This window comes from Rattus norvegicus, chromosome 7 (genome assembly GCF_036323735.1).
Source record: "Rattus norvegicus strain BN/NHsdMcwi chromosome 7, GRCr8, whole genome shotgun sequence".
Lineage (NCBI taxonomy): Eukaryota > Metazoa > Chordata > Mammalia > Rodentia > Muridae > Rattus > Rattus norvegicus.
The window spans coordinates 29,649,453-29,671,867 of record NC_086025.1 but is presented as its reverse complement, the minus strand read 5'-3'; the positions used below and the strand labels follow the sequence as shown (position 1 = coordinate 29,671,867).

Below are 22,415 nucleotides of genomic sequence, written 5' to 3'. Positions count from 1 at the left end.
AGGCTTGGAAATCTCCGCGCCCCAACTGTTGCTCTCCGGCACCGACATCGGCTCCATCGCCCTCAACAGCCCAGCCCTCCCCTCAGGATCCCTCACTCCAGCTTTCTTCAGTGCACAGGTAAACAAACGCTTTCCCCATGATCCTAGCTGTTAGCAGGAAGAACCACCCCTATTCTCCTTGAGAGATATCCCTTGGCCAGTGCCCCAACATTACTGCGTACACAGAGGGGCATACAGGAGGGAAGGCTTGGTATCCTGGCAACAGAGGGACATTTGCTTTTTGTGACCAGAGGAACTAGGCTCGGAGGGTGGGGATATCTCTAGGAACACGGCACTTGGGGGATGGGGGGGGGGTGCAATTTAGGCCTTAGGAGGTTTTTAAGGCATATTTTTTGGGGGAGGCAATCATACGCCATGTGCTTCCTGATAAGAAAATTCATGCTCACAGATAGTCAGTGTGGCGCTGCGTGGGCCACACTGACCTTTAATAAGAAACACAAGGGCGTAGAAGGGGCAACACATAGATGGAAAGTCCCCACCAAAAGCAGGGCTGCTGTGGGGAAGTTCAGGTCCCATGGGGAAAGAAGGGAAAACTCATGGAGTGTGTGAGTCTTAGCTGCTTTGAGCCCCTGGTAAAGGTGACCTTTTTCCCTTCAGAAGTGTCCCTCCAGGTGGTGTCTGGTTCAGCTGCAGGGCAGACTGGTTAGGTGGTCCCAGATCCAAGCAGATGCATGTTGGTGGTAGAAGTTAGCAGCCTTGGGCTAGAGTCTGCTTCTGCCTTCCCAGCTGCCGAGGTGTGGGGCAGTAGGCTCTCTGCGTGATGCTGTACGGTAACAATCCATTCCGATGATGGACATGCTACCCTACCCAGCCAGCTCCAAGGAACTGGCAGGCGTTATCCTCCTGCAGCTTTGAGGCTCTAATCGGGGTTATGTTGCAAGGGGCCTGGAATTCCCAGCCCTGCCTCCGGCCTTCTCATAGCTGTCCCCGTCAGCCCCAACAGTAGACACCAAACTCTTTGCGTGTGCCAGACACCTGCCACAACATCACACACCTTGCGGCCTGTGTCTCGGCAGCCCCACCCCCGCCCTCTGGTGTGGATACCTTTGCCATTACAACTGCCTGGCTGAGGTGACTGGAGTTCAGAGGTGAAGTACCTTGACCTGGATCCAAAGCCGGAAGTAGGAAGAATGAGTTTGGACCCACTTTGCATCCACTCTGAAGCTAAAAAAGTCTCTGCCATCCCTTGGGGAGAAGACCCGGCCACTCTTGTTGTGACAATAAATAGTCCGTGGGGTCTGCAGACCAGAGTCCAGCAATTCTTTGCTACTTTGCTTTGTGAGGCTTCCCAGGGGTCACGTGACAGCTTATTTTTGTGAAGAGGCTGAAGGAGCCGCACTCGTTACTGAGGAGAGGCCCAGGACTCCTGTGATAGGTTGGAATGGGCACATGCACTCCCAAATTAGCATTCCCTAACAAAGCAAGGGTGCCTGGCAACAGGCAAGAAATCAGCCTCTCAAGTAGCTGCTCAGGCAAGTAAGGAGAGTTAAGAGCAGTCAGGTGGAGAGTCTGGCCTTAGTGTTTATGACTGTAAGGTTGAGAGCGGTCTAAAGTCAGGCCAAGGTCACCCCCGGTTTCAGCACCTGTGCTCTCGATGAGCCTGCATTCCCTTCTCTGAGCAGAGTGGGGCTGACACCAAGCCCTGTCTATCTCAAGGAAAATTGCTACTGTGGCTTTGGTCCTAGATACTGTGAACTCAGTGGGGACTGGGAGTGGCAGGGCAGGGGCTAGGAGTAGAGGGACCTTGACCTGGGATCCTAACATGTGGACAAAGAGTTAATCCCTAGAGATAGAACCTACCGGAATGGCCTAAAACCTGGAGAGAATGCTTAGGAAGCATGGTTTCTGGAACAGAGGGCCTGTGTCCTCAGGCATGTGGGGGGCGAGCTGAGAGGACGCCACTCTCATTGAGTGACTACCAAGAAATCCAAAAATGGGGCACAGGCTTTCTGAGTGAGGGGGAGGGAGAGGAGAGGGAGAGGGAAAGGGAGGGGGAGGAGAGAGAATGAGAGAGAGAGAGAGAGAGAGAGAGAGAGAGAGAGAGATAGTTGTGTCACACAGGAAGTAAAAGAGGCTCCTTGGGGACATAGTGTAATCCTCAGGACCTAAATGCCACCAGAGACTTCGACTTCGTGCTCCTGGAATGTGTCCCCTGCTCCTCCTGTGGCTGTGGGTGGCCAACAGAGAGGGAGCGAAGGGCAGAGATCTGGTAAAATTCAGTCACACATGCCTTTTTTCAGCCATCAGTGGATTAACGTGGACCAGACAGACCCCTCAGGTCGATCATGATAAGCTTCCTGTTCTACAGGATTAGGCTATGCTTGAAGTCAGTGAAGACTTAGATCAGCAGTAAAGTTCCCCCAACAGGTTGCCCCAGGGGTCCCCCAGAAGTTTATCCACCCACCCTTAGCTCTCCCACTCACCCTTAGTGCTCCCTCTTGGGTCTTGGGGTTTAGAAACAGAATGAACAGACCTGGTGAACGGATCATGGGCTTCCCGGCCTACCTTAGGACTTCCCCTTACGCATGGAAAGACTCCTTTCTCCTGTAGGGTATGCTTGGTGAGGTGGCTCGGAGCATCTTGTGCTCTGTGAGAACGCCCCCTCGACCTTTCCCCTGAGGGTAAGCATTCTTTACAAGAGAGGAAGTGTGTGCTCTACTAACGCAGTCCCCTGTAAATGAGGAGCCTTGACAAAACATGTCACACGATCACTGTCCTTTTCCGCACATGTCATGGGGGTCCACATCCAGATTTGAAAATTCCATCTTCAACTTGATATGCAGAAAAGAAAGCGCCAGCATGATTGTGCCCCCCCCCCAAGTGCCAGGGCCACCTCCCGTCAGGAACACTGGTGAAGCCTCCGACAGGAGCTACACAGAGCTGAGGACATCTCTCTTGGTGTAAAGTTTGTAATTAATAGTGCCCAGGCAGGGACTTCTCCAACAAGGGGGGCTGAAAAACTCAAGCAAAAGTCAACTAGGTACAGAGAAATGATGACATCAGAGGTCAGCCACCGAGGTCCCACCTGAATGTTGTTGAAAAAGCAAGGCGCTTGCTGTCCCTGTTGGCACAAGCTCCCGAATGTAAGGCAGAGAGGAAGGAGCTGGGGTGTGAAGCCCTCCTGGTCTCTAGCCAGGCACCTTGGCAGCCGAGGTGTCAACTGAAACTTGCCACTCTTCTGCACACTGGTTTCATCTGTCCCTCTTTCTGCCACTCACCATCTGTGTTCCCGTCGTCGCTCCTGTCTCCCTGTGGTGAAGTTAATTCGGAGTCCAAGGCATTGTATTTCTCACTTATGCCAAGACTCCTGTTCACCTCACCTGTGCTTTGCGAGATGCTGAAATCTGAGATGTTTTAGCACGGGGGGGGGGGGGGGGGGGGGCACACATCTCCATCATAGTCTGAGTATGCATGCCTCAGGGTGTTTGCTCAGCGGCAGCCTGGGATTAGTAGCTGAGTGGAGACAGCCTGCTAGGTTTGAAATGCTGAAGCCTACTTCCTTTTTATTATGGGGTGGCGAGACAGCTTTACCAGAGTGCCAGAGTGTGGGCATCCTGTCCCCCACACCCCACTTCTGGGGTGATTCCCGTCTTCCTACCTCTTACCATTATCATCAGAAGAAACACATTTTCCCCCTCTCCGTTCAAAATTACCTTTTCTACAGGCAGAGAACTTCCTTGTAGGTCTTCTCAGTAGAAGATAGGATGGTTCTTGGCTCCCAAGTTGTGGGTTGCACCAAATAAACAATAAAGGGAATGCCATCTCTCCTTGTGCCCCGGGGTCCCCTGCTGCCCGTCTCCTCCTTCTATTGACTGCCTGTGGTCCGGTCTGCCTCCATCACTCTCAGTGCTTCTATTAGATGCATGGAAGAGACTCTCCTTACCTCATTACCTCAGACTGGAGCTGCACAAAACTCTTGGAGGATTCTATTCCTTTATTGAAGCCTTTAAAATTGTGTTTTTATTGAATTAAAACAACTCGATGGCTTTCTAGAGATTCAGTCACTTCAGACACACACACACACACACACACACACACACACACACATACACACACACTCACTTATTATTGTGTGCATGTGGGCCATGGCACATGTATGGAGGTCAGAGACAACTTGTCGGAGATGGTTCTTTTCTTCCACCATGTGAGTCCCTGAGGTCAAACTCTGACTTATTGGCAAGTGCCTTTACCCCAGCCCAGCTATTGAAAATAATAGCTGGAGTGCCATTACCATGGAGTCTGGTGGCCTCTATGCCACTTTTAAGGTATATGTGTTAGGGTTTCTCCTTTCCTGTTTCTGAAGTCTGAATGATTTTCTAATGTCTCCGGCACCCACTCAAGACACCAGCAAGGACATCTACTCATTGCCACCCTGCAGGCCACACCCATTCTCTCCTTGGCCTCTTTGCTAATCAGTTCACTTGGAGCTAGTCACTGAACTCCCAGGCACTTACTTGCTGCCCCGGGGATACCAGGATTAGTATATAGACTCGGTTCATGTTCTTGTGAACTTACAGCTCCTTCCCAGAAGGTAAAGAATATGGGACAAATATAATATAAATATAATTTCTTCTGCCCAAGAAGTTGAGACATGGTTTGATAGGAAATTAACAACTTTTAGAGGCATAAGCCAAGTGGAACATGGACTCCTCATGAGAGTTAATAAATGACCACTGAACATAAATTCTTGCAAGACATGAAAAGTACATAAGAAGTGACCTTTTTTTTTTTTTTTTTTTTTACAACCTTAGGACCTATCCCTGAGGAAACACACACATGCATGCACACAAGACAGTTATGTCCTACAGAGGAGACCCGAGCAGCACAAGAAAGAACATTTGGCTCAATTTCTGAAACCTGATGGGCGCGCGCTTACATGTACACACACACACACACACACACACACACACACACACACACACACACCACACACACCCGTGTATGCTGCTGTGGTTGGTAATAGGGGTACAAGCCTGGCTGGTAGAGTCCCTGGGAGACACAGAAAGAATGTTGAAGAAGGGAAGAACTTACCCAGAGGAGTGACATGTTGAGAGTAGCTATGGAAGGGGCAGTCACAGTTGGGTGGGGAGCTGAGGGAGCAGCCGAGATTTTTCTGGCAGATGGGAGGGGAGCATTATGGGCTGGGAAGAGGTAAGGATGAGGAACAGCTCTGGGTATTAGAGGAAGAGTTGGAGTTTAGTCAGATGGGAGCAGATTAAGGCAGCAGGTGTGGGACAGTGTGAACTGTGTGACGGCATAGATACAAAGGGGGCCACTGTATCCAGTTAGGATACTGTGTAGCATTCCAGCTAACCAGAAGATGCTGGGTTGTAACAGAAACAGCCAGAGGAGCTGGATCTGAGAGATTGAGACTATCAGACACAGGACTCGGTGACTAACTCGAGGGGTGAGTGTGAGCCAGGGAATGAACCCAAAGATGATGGGAAGGTGCAGGAGAAAAGGGTATAGGTCGGGACCATGGTAAATCAGGGAAGCCATGACACACTCAGCCACCAACCTGAGGCAAGGTTAAAATCGTGGGAATGGGGGTTGGGGATTTAGCTCAGTGGTAGAGCGCTTGCCTAGCAAGCTCAAGGCCCTGGGTTCGGTCCCCAGCTCCGAAAAAAAAGGGAAAAAAACCAAAAACCAAAAAACAAAACCATGGGAACGGTGCCTGGGGAGTGAGCAAAGTTGAGTGTGTAGAAAGACTGAAGAGTTGTAAGTCTATGAATCCCTAGGTGATAAGCCCAGGAAACAAGGCCAAGCAGCAAGGTTGACAGAGGGAAGTGACAAGGTGTTTAATAAGTATAGGGGATTTAGCGTTGTGGCTGAGGAGGCCTCCCCCCTGCACCTGAATGGATTTTTGAATGAAGTGTTTTAGAGTGACTGTGTGGAACTGTGTACTGGATAGGGGACGTGAGGCAGGCAGACTGGTCCAGGTGACTGTTGTATCACCGGTGGTAAGCTGACTGGATCTAAACACAGCCCAGAAGGAAGTGGAGAGATATGTTGAAAATGAGTCCAAGGAAGGTACTATTTCTGTCTTGGTGCCTGGGATGCTGAGTGGTAGGTAGAGACAGCCATGTGTGCAGAAAGCATGTTTTATTTTCTTCTTGTTTCTGCAAATATTTTCCATCTCAGTCAGTATGTATGTTGAGATACACAGCTTGCCAACAGAAATGGAAGTCTTAAGAAGAGGTGGATATGAAAAATGAGTTCGGTTTTGAACATGCAGGTCATTTCAGGAGAAGATGAATAAAAAGAAAAATAAAATAGGAGGAGGACGGGATTACTCCTGACGTATGGAGGAGATTTTTATTGTAGATGTAGAGAAAGCAGGCAGAAGGAAGAGCCCAGGCTAAACATGGCTGGCAGACTAAACCGGACGCTGAGAGGAGAGACAGGGAGGGGGAGCAACAGACAGGACCAAGAGACCAGTGTAGCCTCAATGACTGGGTTAGAATAGGAGTGTGTGTGTGTGTGTGTGTGTGTGTGTGTGTGTGTGTGTGTGTGTGTGTGTGAAGCCCAACCCCTGGGAGGGAGGGACTTAGGGTAGGGGACAGGTTGAGAAGTGCTGGGAGGAGCCACAGGTACCAAGTGAGACTTGTCCTGGGTTTGAATCTCACAGATGTCAGACGACTGAGGAGGGAGGGTGTCTACCCTTTGCAGTTGGTCCTCCCTCCAGGAGGTCAGGCAGAGACATCTTGACAGCTTTGCAATGTCCCGGAATAACCCAGGCAAGGCTCTTTAGGAAGGCTCCCCTTCCAAGTTCCCAAACAGTCCTTCCCTTAAGGCTGCAGGATCTCCGGGGAGCACAGCCGTGGGAGGAAGAGTTAATGAAGTCATTTCACAATGTTTATTTGCATATATTATAGAAGACATTTCAAATGTAGTAACCATGAGAAACAGAAGGCCATTGCATTCTGTGTGCATCCTGTATTCCCTGGAAACAAATGTGCGAGCACCTCAGGTCCAGAGGCGGGGATGCAAACCATAGACTATGGAAATAGAAATCCTATGCTTCAGGTGCTGCCCAGAGGTGTGAGTCTGGCCTTGGATGAGAAAAGGCTGCCCTTTATGGTTTAGTAGACTGTGTAGACTTTGACAAGAACCAGAAAGCTCTGGCACTGGCTATGAAATGTTCATGTGACACACTGTGGTTTGAACCTGGCTCGGAAATATCTCATTATCACCTGGTCTGTGGACTGGGGCCCAACCCACGAGAACTTTTCAGTATCCAGTTGAGAATTCTCCCCTGGATGGATAGATTCCACTTAATGAGTACATCAGGTACATTTTATATTTATTAATGGTTCACAAATGACTTGTCACTTAGACGTGACATTTCTTTGTATTGGTCTTCTATATATTATTATATATACTTTTATATTATAGTGTGTTGTATATAACTATGTATTTATGTTTTAAATAGTATCTTATATATATAGAAGATAAAATATATAAAATAATGTGTATTATATTACTACATAAAATTAATAGAATTAATGCATAGTAATATATTAAGAGTGTCAGGTGAGTTGCCTGTCTTCCCAGCAACCCTGCAATAACAGCCTGCATTTCCCTTCCCCTCCCATTTAACAGGTTGAAATTGAGGCCCAAAGACGCTAGGTTGCTCGGCCGAGGCTGTCAAGCCAGCGAGTAGAGCTTCTGAACATGGGGACCCCAGCAGATCATGCTTAGCCATTCATTTTCAACCGTGAGGCTAGCTGACCTAGCACACTTGTGAGATTGCCTCCAAGTAGGAAAAAAAAAAATGGAGCACTGACTCAAAACACATATTTATCCTAGTAACCTCGCAGGCCATTCAGTATGTAGAAGGAAATGCCGTGGGACCAGAGACTCAAAGAACTTGGTTTCAATTTGTTTACCATTCAGCACTTTGGATGGAAGACCCCTGGATGTTTGTCCCTCTCCCGCTGAACAGAGCAAGCCTTTCAATTTAGGTTTAAGCTCAAATGCTCTTGATAACCACTGAGGCTGCTGAGGCCAGTTCTAGGAAAAAATAACACGGCAGCATCCAGCGTGGGGCGGTCTTTAATGCTGGCGCCTTTGCTGTGTTCTTACACAAAGAGTCTCATTGAGGGGCTCCTTCTGGTCACCAGAGGTGCAGACACCCTGGGCCAGAGAGCTTGGCTCTGCTGAGAATAAAGGCCGTGCAGATTTACTGGCCTGGGCGGGTTGTTTCTCCTGCCCTTTAGCTGGCTTGTGGGCCAGGCCTCCTGCCGAGTGTGGGCAAGCAAATGCCAGTCCCGTCACTTCTAAGAAATGCCGAGTTCTGGCTCTACCGCTCTACTTCCCATTGCCAGGGCGACGGATTCTTTCCGGCCCCACGTCCAGAGTGAAGTCCATGAAATCAGCTCGGGGCTTCTGAACAGGCGGCTGCGATCCACGCTAATAGAATTTCAATGATTACAGGGCTGTTGATAATGGCGTGTGAAGCCTGAGATGACCTTTATACAAACGTGTGTGCCCCTGGGGGTTGTACACTTTGGGTGTGATCGGTATCCACGGTGGCCAAAAAGTTTGATAAGAAATGAAGTCCTTTCCAGGGATCCTGTTCAGTCTGGACATGTGTCTCCTGGTAGCAGGGGGAAGGGGTTGAAGGAACGGCTTGACACGTTGCTACAAACCTGACTTTTCCAACCAGATTGTTTAAGCAGGGTAACTTGCTTAAGAATTGCCCATGAAATTAGTATTGAGGAGAATTAAACTGCTTCCTAGTCATGTCGACAGAACTAAAGTTGCCCAGTTTTCCCTAGAAGGCAAGGCGTGCCTCACTGTCTGTGGCCCACACACCTAACCACTCCGCTGCTTTTGGTCATGGCTGGTGTTAGGTGAACCCCTATCAAGACCTGCCTGTTGCCTTGTCTTCTAGACGCCAAGTGGACTGCTTCTGACCCCAAGTCCGCTGCTCCCCAGCATACATTTCTGGAGCAGCCTTAGTCCGGTCGCCCCGCTGAGTCCCGCTAGGCTGCAAGGGCCAAACACACTTTTCCAGGTAAGTGTTTTTGCAAATGAGCTTTTAAACACAGGTCATCCAAGGGATGGCTTTTCTCGAAACTCCACAAAGGCCCTGATGGTACCTTCTGCCACTGAGCTACTAAGTTAAAGTTTCCAAGGGGGATTTGTAAGGATTGGGTTGCACAGCCTTTCAGACAGACATTTTCACTGAGGTAGAAAAGAAGTGCTTACATTAGGAATCCGAACATAGACTCTGTGTTCTGGACACTTCCACATGACTAAGAAAGCTGAAAACTGACTGCAGAAACGATTTAATATTTAAAAATGATTTTCGTAAAAGCTCAATAAAAGACTTTAAAATAGGAACCCAACTAGCCAATGTATCCACATGAAAAACATCGAGAAATAAAAAAAACGGTGAACAGCTTTTGCAAACTGGAGTAGACACGTTACCTGCATCATTCTATAGGTCATAATTAAGCTCAGATTTTGTAACAAAATACTGTGCAGCACACGGTTAAAAAAAAAAATGAAGACCTCCCTGAGTTAGGCGAACACATTTCATTATTCATTCTTCTTCTGGAATCTTCCAGGAAGCCTTTACTCACTATCCCGTGGAGATCAGTGTTTCCTGAGCCTCAAGATTGCTACTCATCAACTCAAGGTGTTACAGCCTTGGGGATGTGAATACAGGCAGGGCAGGAATGAGGCAAAGGTGGACACCTTGCCAGCTCTGTGTCCCTCAATGTCTAGCTTGATCTTTTTTTAAAAGAATTATTTATTTTATGTATATGAGTACACTGTAGCTGCCTTCAGACACACCAGAAGAGGGCAACAGATCTCATTACAGATGGTTGTGAGCCACTATGTCATGTGGTTGCTGGGAATTGAACTCAGGACCTCTGGAAGAGCAGTCAGTGCTCTTAACCACTGAGCCATCTCTCCAGCCCGTCTAGCTTGATCTTACCCGGCCTGCTTACCCTGCCCTAGGATGGCTCGCCCCAAACTATGTACTGTGCTATTTCCCAGTTTCTAGCATGTTGATGGTCACAATAATGCCAGCCGCTACTGAAGGCCTAGCAACATGATGCCAAAGCACACACGTCAATAAGACGTTATGAGCTCCCGTCTGTCCTCTAAGTTGGCCACTTTGCTTAGCGAGGTTAGTATTTGCTGAGCACGTCTCTGCAAGAACACAGTGTAAACACAATAGGATTTAGGATCTCATTGGAAGCGTGGAGGGGCCTCAGAGGGTTCGATTGCGTCTGGTTTCCTAGCAGGCTTGGAGTAGGGTGTCATGATGTGACTACTACCGGGAGTAATCGAGTTTCCTTCTCTCCCTGGCCCTTTGTCCCGTCCTAGCTCAGTTCTGGTCAGGCACAGTGAACATGTTGTTATCGTTCTAACCTGAAGTGGCGGAGTCTAGTAGAAGCGTAGCAGGAGGGAGTTGTGTGAATACATCAGCCCTTTGTGGGTAGGACCGACCGCACCACTAGAGAGTCTAAAACATGGAGCTTCTGCAGAGCTCAGTGAATATTTGAAAAACAGCTTCTGATTTCTACGGTTTTGGGGAGTTCTGCCATCAGATTGGTACAGGGGCTTAAAGACCTCCTAGGAAAGCCACAAGGAGCCAGTGGAACTTTGTTCCTATTCCAGGATTCCCAACAGTAAAGAGTTCATTCCTACAGTGCACTGACAGGCAGGATCTCTGGGAGCCGGGAGATGTCCACGGCACATATTCAGTGGTTCTGCAAAGTCAGCATGCATGTGGGTCACATGGGTAGTGTGTCAAGTAAAGATGCTAACTAGGCCCACCCTGGGGCTTCTGATTCACGGGGTCTTGGGCATGGTCTGAAAAATGGTTCACACTTCTCACAATGTTGTAGGGTAGGAACCACATTCTGAGAACTGGTGCAGGCTAGGGTTCCTAGTTTACATTTAGAATTCTGCAGGTTACTGCACACAAAAGCCATCTGCAAAGAGTTTTCCATTTTAATTTCTGCAAACAGACCTCTTTTCAATCCAAGAGCCTTTCGAAAAACAGCCATGGAGGTTGGAAGTGGGGGTTGCAACATCAACCTCTGATGGCTGGCAGGTCGTGTGGCCTGGAGTTCTCAAGTTATGGCTGGGTCCACGTGCAAAGGGGAACCACTCCGTACCTTTTAACATATGACTCTTTTCATAAAAGAGAGCAACGGGTCCTGTAGAAGTTGGAGGTGGCAGTTTCAAAAATGGGAAAGAGCAAACATCCCAGGAGGAAGGAGACTTCTGAGGAAAAATATCGAGACATCGAGCTCTTCCTCAGAATGCACATTACCACTGAGCCCCTTCAAAATGCATAAAGAACAGTGAGCCTCATTTACATACACTGGATGTCGTCGAATGAATGATCAGACAACCTACAGAGCAGAGTGGGCATGCTTCCTGCATGAGCGAACTGAAATCCTTCCGGAAGGAGTTGGTTGGGGCTGGGGTGTTGCTGCACAGATCTCCTGAGACAATGATCTGTCTGTCGGGCTGTCTTGGAGGGAGAGTGGCTGGTGCAGGGTCATACACTGTAGATTTGGCTAGCTTGCAACTCGCTTTGTAGCCTAGGCTGCCCTTAAACTCACAGTAGTCCTCCTGCCTCGGCCCCCTGAATGTTGGGAGTGTACACCATGCTTTGAGCAGATTACAGCAGATATGGCAGAATTTCAGCAAAGGAGAGAACAGACAAAGACACTAATCTTTCTGCGAGAGGTCTGGTTTTGTATTTGCAAAATGCTTCAGTAAAGGGAGGGAGGTGCCAAAGACGAGCTTGAATCTGGAGCCTGCCCTACGAACACACTGGGACATTTCTCACAGGCAGGTCTGTGTGGAAACAGGGCAGAGAAGACTTGGTTTCCGACTGAGAATGTGCTCTATGTAACTTTTTGGCTTGGCCCACTTTTACAGTTGTGGTGAGAGAAAAGCCAATAAACATTCTGGGGTTGGGGGGACCCAAGCTGATCAAGAGAAATGTGGCGAATGAGTGTACGCAGAGTGGGCGGCAATCCATCCTAACACATGCAATGAGCTAAAAACACCAAAGAAGATTCTTTCACAGGCACCAATGAAACGGTCAGAGAGTATCTGCAGTTCACCTGAAGTCAACATGGGATGAGTTGGGTTAAGGGTGTGGTTAGAAAGGTTTAAGTGCCTACGGATAGATCCGGTAACTCGACAGAAACAAAGTCAGACGAAATGTAAAGAGCCCAAATGACAAGAAACCCTTGCCTACGCCACTTACCATTAAATAAATAGCCGGAGATAAAACTTGCCTTCGCTTAGGAGCTACGACCTTGAGCTAACCAGAATCTGCTCTTGGACTTGTTTTTCTCACTTATGAAGGTGTTGATAACAAAGGTGGCTTTACCCAACCTTTCATTGGGTTCCTGGTGACCCAGTGAAACGGCAGCCCCTGAGAAGCAAAGGCGTTGAACGTTACCGAAATAGTTCAGGGGGGAAAGTATTTACTCATTCTACAAATATTTATTGTACCTCTAACGTGTGCCAGGCCCTGCAGTTTGATATTTAGTACTCAGGTTTAATATTTAACTTTCCTGGACTAAACGGGGATTAAGCTTCAAGAGTACCTGGTTGGGGGGGGGGGGGTCAGCCGGCCACACTGCATCCTTGGCAACGCAGGATGCGAGCCGTGAGTGGGCAGCACATCTGCAAGGTTGCTTCTGCTCGCCCTTCTTCGTTTGGGATCACAGCTGAAGTATTTGTTCCAGTTACGAAATCCAGCGCTTTCGTTCCGCCAGCTACCATTTTCGTTACCAACAACACAAGAGATCTCACTGTTCGCCTGGGCAAGGGTGACTGAATGAGTGGATATTAGATCAACGAAAGTGTTCTGTCACCTCCAGGAAAGTTTAAGATCATCTTTCTTTTAGAAAAATGTACAGAGGCCAGGACAACAGATCTGGCACTGGGATAGTTCGGATAGAGGACATGGGTGCTGGAATCAAGGTTCAAGCCCTCTGTCAACAGAGCAGTCAGCACTAGTAACAGCTCCTCATTTTTGAACAAGAACTGACAGACATCTCTGATGTGCTGTGGGAAACTGACAGCAAATTTCACAATTTGAGATTACTGACCCATTTGTAAAGAGTCTTGGTTTTCAGTTTCACCCCTCAATATTTAAGGCAAATCGGCAAACTAGCGTAGAACCTTAAAAATTAGTAGAATAAACTTTACCATAACATGTGAAGGACACGTTGGGGCCTTAGACACACAGAATGGGGGCATTTTCTGGGCTCTGTTGCTCTATGTAACCTTTGTAAACAGCTCAGCAGCCAGCTCCCATCGCTGGGCTCAGAGAACAACTTACATTGGTCTGTCTATGTAATTCTAAGGAATGCAAGCTCCTTAATGGCTTTGGCACAGTTACTAACTGACTGCTTCTTGTCCCTCACAGTTCCCCACACTGCTCAATGGTCACATGCCCATGCCGCTCCCCAGTCTGGATAGAGCCCCATCTCCAGTACTGCTGTCCTCCAGCTCTCAGAAATCATGATGACAGCCACCGCCACTGTCAGCGACTAAGGACTCACAGAACTGATGATGCCAGTTTGTCCCTCTGGGCTAGTTTACCTGTGTCATGAGAAGGACGTCGTGAAACCCGGTCAATTTGGTTTGCACTTTTCATAACACGGATAATCTAGATGTATGTCACCATTTTAAAAGACGGTTTTATATATATATATATATATATATATATATATATATATATATACATATATATATATATATATTTCAGCTCTCTATGGAAGTCTGTTTTGCATCAAGTGGATTTTAATGTTTGTTTTTTATCCTGTTAGCTCTGGAGTGTTGAACACTGACAGTGAGGAGCCTTTCTTAATGTTTTCAGTGTAACTAATAAGGCTGTGAAGCTTTCTATCGCTTTAAATCTACATATGCTGAGCTCTGCTTGTATACACGGTATAACCAGCTGTGCCTTCCTTTGCATTTAGTTTTATGTACATGAACTTGTGTATTTCTAGTATTGAGAGGAAATGTTTGAAGGACGCATTGGCATCAAACAGCTCTCAGTAGAGTGCTATTTTCTCACGTAGACACCATCAAAGTGTACTTCTATCACTAAGAACTGCCTTAGGACTTCTTTTGAACTGAAATCCAGTAAATACAATGTCCAAGTAATGTTTTTATAAGAATGAACGAAGCCATATTTAGACAATAAACATTCTTTAAAGAACATGTTCCAAAGTGCATTTTTTAAAAGGAGAACTTTGAGAGGCCAGTGGCTTAGTCATCTATAGAGGCCTTTCTAACCCCCCGGCAGAAGTCTGGGCTGCTAAGGCTATGTTAAGTCCATGCCAGCCAAACTCTCGAGGGGACTTCCCAGGTTTGTGTTTAATTTAAAGACTAGCCCTGCCTTCTTCATTTCCTACAACCACAGCCATCTGGGATCTTATCACTGCTGGGAGTTAAGGTTTCTTAAGATTCCTGGCACGGCAATTAATATTTAAAACCTAATGTTGTAGGGCTGAGGACTTAGCTCAGTAGAATGTGTGCCCTGCATGTGCTGAGGCAGTGGGTACAAACCCCAGGAATCTGTCTCCCTGCCTCTCCCAAAGAGGGGGCTGGGAGACAAACTAAGAATGTTTTGGAGAGATGCTCACAGATGGCGAATTCAAACAAAGAAACGATTATATAATACCAGCTTTCTGTAGATATACTTCCTGTGTATAGGTAATTTTTGGTGGATTAAAGCAAAATGCGTTACTAAGATCTGGAGGAACTGAAAGCCTTGCTTCTCAAGATGAGCGCCCGAGAGACACTGCTTTCTGTATTCAATTGGTGGCGAGAAGGAAGGCAATCCGATAAAGGAAAACTCTTCAGGAATCTCACTCTGAATCCGAGGCAGCAGCTCCTCGGATGCTCTGCAGGGAAGGCTTCATGTGCCGTGGGTCAGGGCTGTGAAGGCGGCAGGCCCTCATCTGGTAAAACCCAGAAGGTAGCAGCACATTTGTGCTTAAGGGGAAGTCCTGATGTAAGACTATGGACTCAAAGTGCTTTCAATTTAAGATCAGGTGAGCTGAAACACTACTTATCCACAAGTAGTTAAAAAAAACCAAAAACAAAAACCAAAGTACAATTTGAAATGTGCCTCAACAGAATAGATAAATAACAAATCATAAGGGGGCTAAAAAAAAGTTTATGCAAAAAAAATCTGAATTTTAAACAATTAAAATTATGTTTAGATACTTACAAATTGAGACTTAGTACCGGAATGGGACTATCTTTCTAAGGGGTGTGTGCTTACTAAGAGAAGAGAAAAAGCCTCTGACTGTAAGGCCATGAAGACAGCTCCAAGCCCATAAATAGACACCCTGCCACTCCCTCATGGCAAAGAATAAATGTGTACTAAAATAAAAAGGATCTGGTTCAGGGGACTATAATTACTGAACGCAGTGTCAGAGCTGGGAGGGGCTTTCAGAGGGCGTGCTTCCGCTGTTCTCCGGTCAAGACAGGCCCACAGAACCAGGTGAGAGGCAGGGAGCGGCCTGGGGCCACAGCATTCACTGAGGGTAGAGTGGGAGTGGTTCAACACCTACGGAAACATCAGGCTGGAGTGCTGAAAATTGCTTGATGAGGGTGCGTTTGATATGCAAGATTCTTAGGAAGGAACAAGGAGTGTGCAGGAATCTCAACAGAATGACTTTTTGTAGACTTTTAAACTATAAATGCTGGCTGGAAATGTTCATGTGACTGTAAGTCTGCCTGCTGTTTCCTTGTCCTCCAATTACTGTGATTATCCTGTATTCTAGATACACTGTGTCATTCTTGGTGAGTCCAAATACTCAAGGGAGAACTGAAGATGGAGAATAACAGCTTCGCCGTCTTCTGTGTTTTTAACAGGATTAATTTAGCCAGAAAATAGGCTGCAAAAAGCATCCCCGGCTCTTATGCTTGCTTAATCAGTGTTCAGCTGCTGCAGCTGCCGTTGGAGCTCTAGAACCTCACTGTGGAAGCTGAACTCAGTCCCTGCGCAGCTTCCCTACAGCTGAGAAGCTTCCTCCGCTGCCACATGGGTGTCGTTTTTTTACTGTCATATTGTTTTGTTGAATAAATACTTTGTAATAAAAAAAGTGCTAAGAGGCAAGTGGGTTTGTTCATTTCCATTTACTTACAGTGACTCCAACATGGCTCCTTCTGCGTTAACAAGGTGGATAAATACAGAATCCTATCTCTGTACATGGCACATTGAATGCTTTCTGTGTGCATAAGGATTATAGTGCAGTAGAGGAGTGCTTGCCTAGCATGTGTGAGACTCTAAAGCCCAGTACACCACACACACACACACACACACACACACACACACACACACACACTCCTTGCCACTGAGGTTGAATTGGGAGAATAGTAAAATGGATTTCAGATGGTTTCCTGATCTTAAGACATGTGGCTGCTTGGTGTGTAAGGGAGCAGAAGGACCCCAGCACCCATGTTGGGCATAACTGTGCATGGGTCTCTAAGTCCAGCACTGTGAGGCTTAGGGACAAGCCCGAGGCCGGCAGGTCACCAGTCTAGACGAAATGGAGAAGCCTAGGTCTCAAAAAGAAGTAAGGCAGAGTGCTGAGTGGGGCAGCTGATGTCATCTAGTCTCTGTGTCTGTGCACCACACACACACACACACACACACACACACACACACACACACACACACACTACTGCCACCACTACCCAAGTTCAGTCATTTGCTCTATACTGAGGCAAGAAAATGAAAAGGGGAGAAACTAATTTTTTCCTTTTAGCCATTTTGTTGACACAAGGACGTATGAACTACAGACTTGTTGGCAAAGGTTATTCTTCTTTGTTTTACTTCCAATGAGCTCAGTGCAGTCAACAGGTGGTTTGGTTCAGAAGACGTGTGTGTGTGTGTGTGTGTGTGTGCGTGCGTGTGTGTGTGTGTGTGTGTGTGTGTGTGTGTGTAGGAAGGAAGAAATAGTAGATAAGCAGAGACCCAGACTGATGTTAACTGTCAGTACAATTTTAAAAGGGGTACATCCATAGCTATATAAGCTATAACATATTTGTAGGTGTGGTAGGGAATTATTCACTTACTGAAGAAGCATTTGAAAACCAACCGTGTTTCCAGGAAGCACTGCAGAAACATTGCTTCTACCCAAGGAGATGCAAGGCCACGTGTGGTCCTGTGCCCTTTGTTTAAACCTTCAGGCATGGCATCTCTGCATCAGAACTCCCTTGTTTGGCGCCCAATACGGAACTGCCACTGAGTTCTGGTACCTTCTTCTAAATGACCGTGGAACCTAAGCCCCATTTTCATCCCATCACGTGACAGGTTCAGTTACTGATAGGAACTATTTCTACACTACTTCACAAGTGTGCAGCACTGCTCCACGCTCCAAGTCCAGAGAACTCACACAGCCCTGCGAAGGAAGGACTAATATACATCATTTTACAAGTAAGGGAACTGAGACCAATGGTACTTCAGTAACTGATTCAAAGAAACAGCTGGAGTCCAGAGCTCCAAGTCCAAGCCCTGTGAGGGAAGAGCCCTGCGAAGGAAGGACTAATATACATCATTTTACAAAAGGGAACTGAGACCAACTCTAGTTAAATAACTGACTCAAAGAAACAGCTGGTCAGTTTTTAAAATTATACTTTGATTGAAGAGGCCATGATGTTGGTCAATATGCTTAAAAGATAAGTCTTTTAAGTTTAAGAACTAGTAGTCTATGTCTTTACACCATACCAAGCACACACCACTGTTGCCTAGGAGACTCCCAGTAATTATAGACTGTTCTGCCTGGACTTCTGTACTGACTTTATTCCTAGTCCTATGTGAGATCTCTGTGTGTGTGTGTGTGTGTGTGTGTGTGTAGAGGTAGAACAACTTGATTATGAGTTAGTTCTTAGGTTTCCTGATTGCATTAATCTCTAGTTCAAAGAAAGGAGACAAGGCCAAGTTATGTAAGTGGTAAGTTTTACTTACAAACAAGGATTTCGTGTGTCTTAATCAACAAATACTATTTCTTATCTAGTCCAAGACATAGTAATCCTTTTCTTCACAGGGCTTATGGGTTATTGAGTGATGATAAAAAATGATTAAGTATTTTTATATTTTGAAGTACATGGACAACAGACATCAGGGAAGTAAAACTGGAGGGCCCATAAACCAATCTGTAGTAGGGTAGGGTACAGAGAAGGACTTCCAGAAGAAAGAGCGGAGACTCAAGCGTAGGCAAGAGAAGAAGACACCGGGGTGAGTAAATCGTACGAGAAAGCAACATAGAATAATTAGTAGCAATAAAGCATAAGCTCAGAAAGATGGGGAGGGGTCCCCAGATAGCTAAGTCCTGAAAGATTGGCTGGCTGGGGTCTGGAAGAGCCAAATGGCTGGAATGCTTCCAAGGCAATCTTTCTAACGAGTTCCAGTGTTTCCAGATAAAAACAAAAGAAGCATGAGCACCATTCCACAATGACCCTATAGCCCACACCCCCGCCCTTTCATTGAATCATTATGTAATAGCCCAGGGGGTGGGGGGACTGGAAGACCTAACTAAGAACTGTCACTACAGCTGCCAAAGGGGCTGGAGCACTTGAAATGCTTCACTAGCACTGTTCTAGGAATTCAGTCTGAGGGAGACAAGTCTGTCTGTCCTGTCCACAGCCCAGTGAAGCATCTTTCAGTATCCCAGGCAATCCTGTATCTGCACCGCAGTAGGGACAGCACAGCCACTGCTGTGAAAGAACTGTCCGCCTGTCTTTCTCACAAGAGTACATGTTAGTCTGTCAAGTGATAGCTTTAAAAGAATGTTAGTTTTCCAATAGATTAGGAAAAGCCTGGCCTCTTAGAGAGAAGCTGGAAAGTTTGAAAAGGCCTTCCAACCATCGTAGGTCAACTCTTTTTTTTTTCAATAAAATATCAAGTTTATTAAAATATAGTTACACGTGTAGGTCAACTCATATTCTTTTCACATCGAAGTAGTTTTTTAATCAGTAATTTACTTATATTCTTCTTGTTTTGGATGGACGGATGTTGTCAGTAGTTTTCTTAGGTCAGAAGTGGAAACTAAACTCTCGACTAACAAACCTTCTACCTGAGGCCCAGGGTCTGAACTTAGCATTAGAAAACATTCCAGAAGGAAAATACGCATTTCGTCGTGTGTAGGAACACATTAAAATTTTTTAATTCTACCAAGTTTGTGAGTTTGTATTGCCACTTAACATTTTGATACAAATGAACATGTAAAACAAAGAAAGAATTAAGAATCTAGATTAAAATTTAAGAACTAGAGTCACCGACAGAATAATAAAAGGGGATGACATTAGGGGATAACACAACTCTTAACTCTTAAGACAACACAAACTCAAAATAATTAATATTTGTAATATATATTATCAAAACAACTACACACACACACACACACACACACACACACACACACACACACACACACACACAAAGAAAGGAAGGAAAGGCATCAAGATGGCCTACTATAAAAAACAGCTAGATGCAAAGCAGCATGGGATTAGGAGAACTAAGCCATCTTAAGTCACTTCACATAACTGAAGGGGGCGAACACTCCTTCACTCACCTCAGGTGCCAGCAATGCTAACACTAAATGGAGACAGATGCTGCAAGCAGAGTGCAGGCCAGACCCGTTATAAATACAGGCAAAAATTCTCAATACTAGCAAATTGGAGAGCGTGTTTAAAGAATGACAACTTAAGCGTCCCTGATATAAAACCTAAAGGGTGTTGGCACCTGAAACTTTTAGAGTAACAATGATCAAAACATTTTTAGATTGTTTTGCAGCATTTCAGATTTATTGTTTTGAAGCGGGGATGTTCAATTACCACAGGCAAATAAATATTCCAAACTGGGGGCAAAAAAACCCCTTTGAAATCTGAGACACGTTTGGTCCCAAATGTTTTCATAAAAGGATGCTTAAACTTTCCTTCATCGCGAGTGGGATTCTTTCCAGGAACGAAATGCTGATGTAACACAAAAAATCAATCAAGGTAATGAGTGAAGAAAACAGCACGGCCATCACAAACGACTGCGAGAACGTTTTCAACTATAAAGCCGACCGACCAGTAACCTCCTGGTAAAAGCTCGCAGGAAACTAGGGAGAAGGAAGCTCCTTAAACATAAGGGCTGAATGCACACCCACCTAGTTACAGGGGTGGTGGACGGGTGGACGGACAGACGGACGGCTGAAAGCTTTTCCCAAGACCAGGAACACAAGTTACTGGCCTTCATTCACTGCTCAGTAACACTGGAGCTCTAAAGGACCAATTATGAAGGGGAAAAAAAGGAACAGAGAAGAAAGAAAAGGCATCCAAATTATAAATGAAAAAGTCAAGCTATTTCTTCCTACAGATGATGTAATTTTGTACGTAGAGGTAAAGAATGGACAACAGCAACAAACCTTTAAAAAGGCAAAAAAGTCAACAAAGTTGGAAGTTACAAAATCAAAACAAAACAAAATTATCTGTATTTCCAAGCACTAGCAATGAAAAGAAAAATCAAACAGAAACTAAGAAAGCTATCGCACCTACACCGGCAGCAATAAATACTGAGAAGTAAATTCAACCATGGAGGGGGAATACTTTTACATTAAAAACTACTGACCATTGCTGAGAGCATTAAAGACAACCTAAATAAACAGAGAACACCTCGAACTTGTGGACCAGGAAAAACGTTGAGAGAGCAGTGCCCACCTTTGGGGACGGGACTTAAGCTCAGTGCAATCCTCACTGAGATGCCAATGTGGGCCTATTGTTTGTCTTCTTCTAAACTCACCTGGAGAGGTTCGGGGGATGCTAGGTAACCTCAAGCTCTCAAAACACCCAACCTGCAGCCTGCCTGCTGCATGGGACCAAGGATGGCTACGACTATAACCCAACCCAGAATCCTGAGCAACTAAAACCTTGTGAGATTCTGTTTGTAGTTCATTTTATATATAACTGTCAAAAGGCTGGACATATCTATTGGATAACTCGTATTTCCTCATTTCAAAATTTGTCCCCTGTCCCAAAAGCTATACTGAGGAAAAAAAAAAAAAAAAGACCTGTGGTAAAATTGGAATGGCCAGACTATAGATGTATGGATTGATGGAGTAGAACAGAGGGTCCAGAAATAAACCCTTGCATTTACTGCAAACTGGTTTTTGATAAGGTTGTGAGGATCATTCAATGTGGGCACCTCCTCAAGAAATGGTGGTGATGGAAAAACGACTGTTTACATTCAAAAGAATGAAGCTGGATTTGTATGAACCGAACTTGCAGACTAAAACTTCAGATAGTTGCAGTCTTAGAAAACTGACAATAGGTTTGTAAAATCTGACACCAAAGGCACTGGCAACGGAATAGGTGAGTGAGAAGTGACACTGACACTTCGGCCTCGCTCCCACGAGCAAGTGAAAGGTCACCAGAGAGCAGGAGGAAGTACTGAAAATCATGTGCTTTGTAAGGGCAGACTGGGAATCCACAGAGAATCCCTACAATTCAACAAAGCGACTCTGTTATTAAAACTGGCAACATTTTTCCGTGAAGAACTTTTCTTTAAAGCAGGTCTACAAAAGGCAAAAAAACAAAACAAAACCCAAACAAACAAAAGACACTTGAGGTAGGTAATCATGAGTAAATGTCAATGCGGCCTTCGGTGTGCGCCTGTCAGAAGGGACATGATGATGGTACTGACAAGACTGAGTATTGAAGGATGAAGAATTCTCTCTCCCACGTTACCAGGAATTTAATAGAGCAGCTGCTGGTGAGGTCTGACCAGCAGTTTTACTTCTAATGCACACACTCCAAAGAGATAGAGACAGGAACTCAAGCATGTGTGTTCACCAATGCTCACCGCAACAGCATGTACACTGTTCAGTCACAAGGGAACGTCAGTCGGCCATGAAGAGAAACTCTGAAGATATTGCCTTGAAAGAAATAAACCAAACGTAAAATATAAATATGGTACGGTTGCCAGGACAGAAAATATCTAGAATAGGAAACTTCACAGATACAGAGAGTAAATTAATAGTTATGAGAAGCTGGGAGGGAGAAATGGAATATTTTAGTGAGTTCAACGTCTGGAAATAAATAATGTAATCGTCATGTCGTTAATACCATAAAGGCATAAAGAAAAGCCAACATGGACAGTCATGAGTCTGAAAGATGGATTATAACGTAAATATTCTTTCAAGTTCAGCTGGTAACATAGGACCCTGGACACGCTGCGTGACGTAGCACCTCTTACCTTCGGAGGCCTTGTCAGTTTAAGGGGCTTGTGAGAATTCCAGGTTCAGTCTTTCCGAGTTTTAAGTCTCTTCTCTGCAGTTTCCAGGATCAGGATAGGG

At 45.8% G+C, this 22,415-nt stretch overlaps 2 protein-coding genes across 7 annotated transcripts in view; one reads left to right on the top strand and one right to left on the bottom strand.

The window, feature by feature from the left end:
- Positions 1 to 16,192, top strand: part of Elk3 (ETS transcription factor ELK3) — a 62,488-nt gene extending 46,296 nt beyond the window's left edge. For 2 of the 5 annotated variants that reach the window (XM_063263769.1, XM_063263771.1), the window contains 2 exons: positions 1 to 118; positions 1,077 to 1,303. The exon at positions 1 to 118 is cut by the window's left edge. In XM_063263769.1, coding sequence (XP_063119839.1) covers positions 1 to 118; positions 1,077 to 1,130 — 172 coding nt within the window. In that variant the 3' untranslated portion in view covers positions 1,131 to 1,303. 5 annotated transcript variants of the gene reach the window in all.
- Positions 1 to 22,415, bottom strand: part of Cdk17 (cyclin-dependent kinase 17) — a 106,632-nt gene that overhangs the window by 5,746 nt on the left and 78,471 nt on the right. Inside the window, exons 16-17 of one of the 2 annotated variants that reach the window (XR_001838688.3) lie at positions 22,316 to 22,415; positions 1 to 21,995 (exon numbers count right to left, since the gene is read on the bottom strand). The exon at positions 1 to 21,995 is cut by the window's left edge and continues 5,746 nt beyond it. Coding sequence is in view for 1 of the 2 variants with exons in the window: in XM_017594835.3 (XP_017450324.2) it covers positions 22,405 to 22,415 (11 nt within the window). In the remaining variant the exon portion in view is untranslated. The other variant, XM_017594835.3, reaches the window with a different exon arrangement.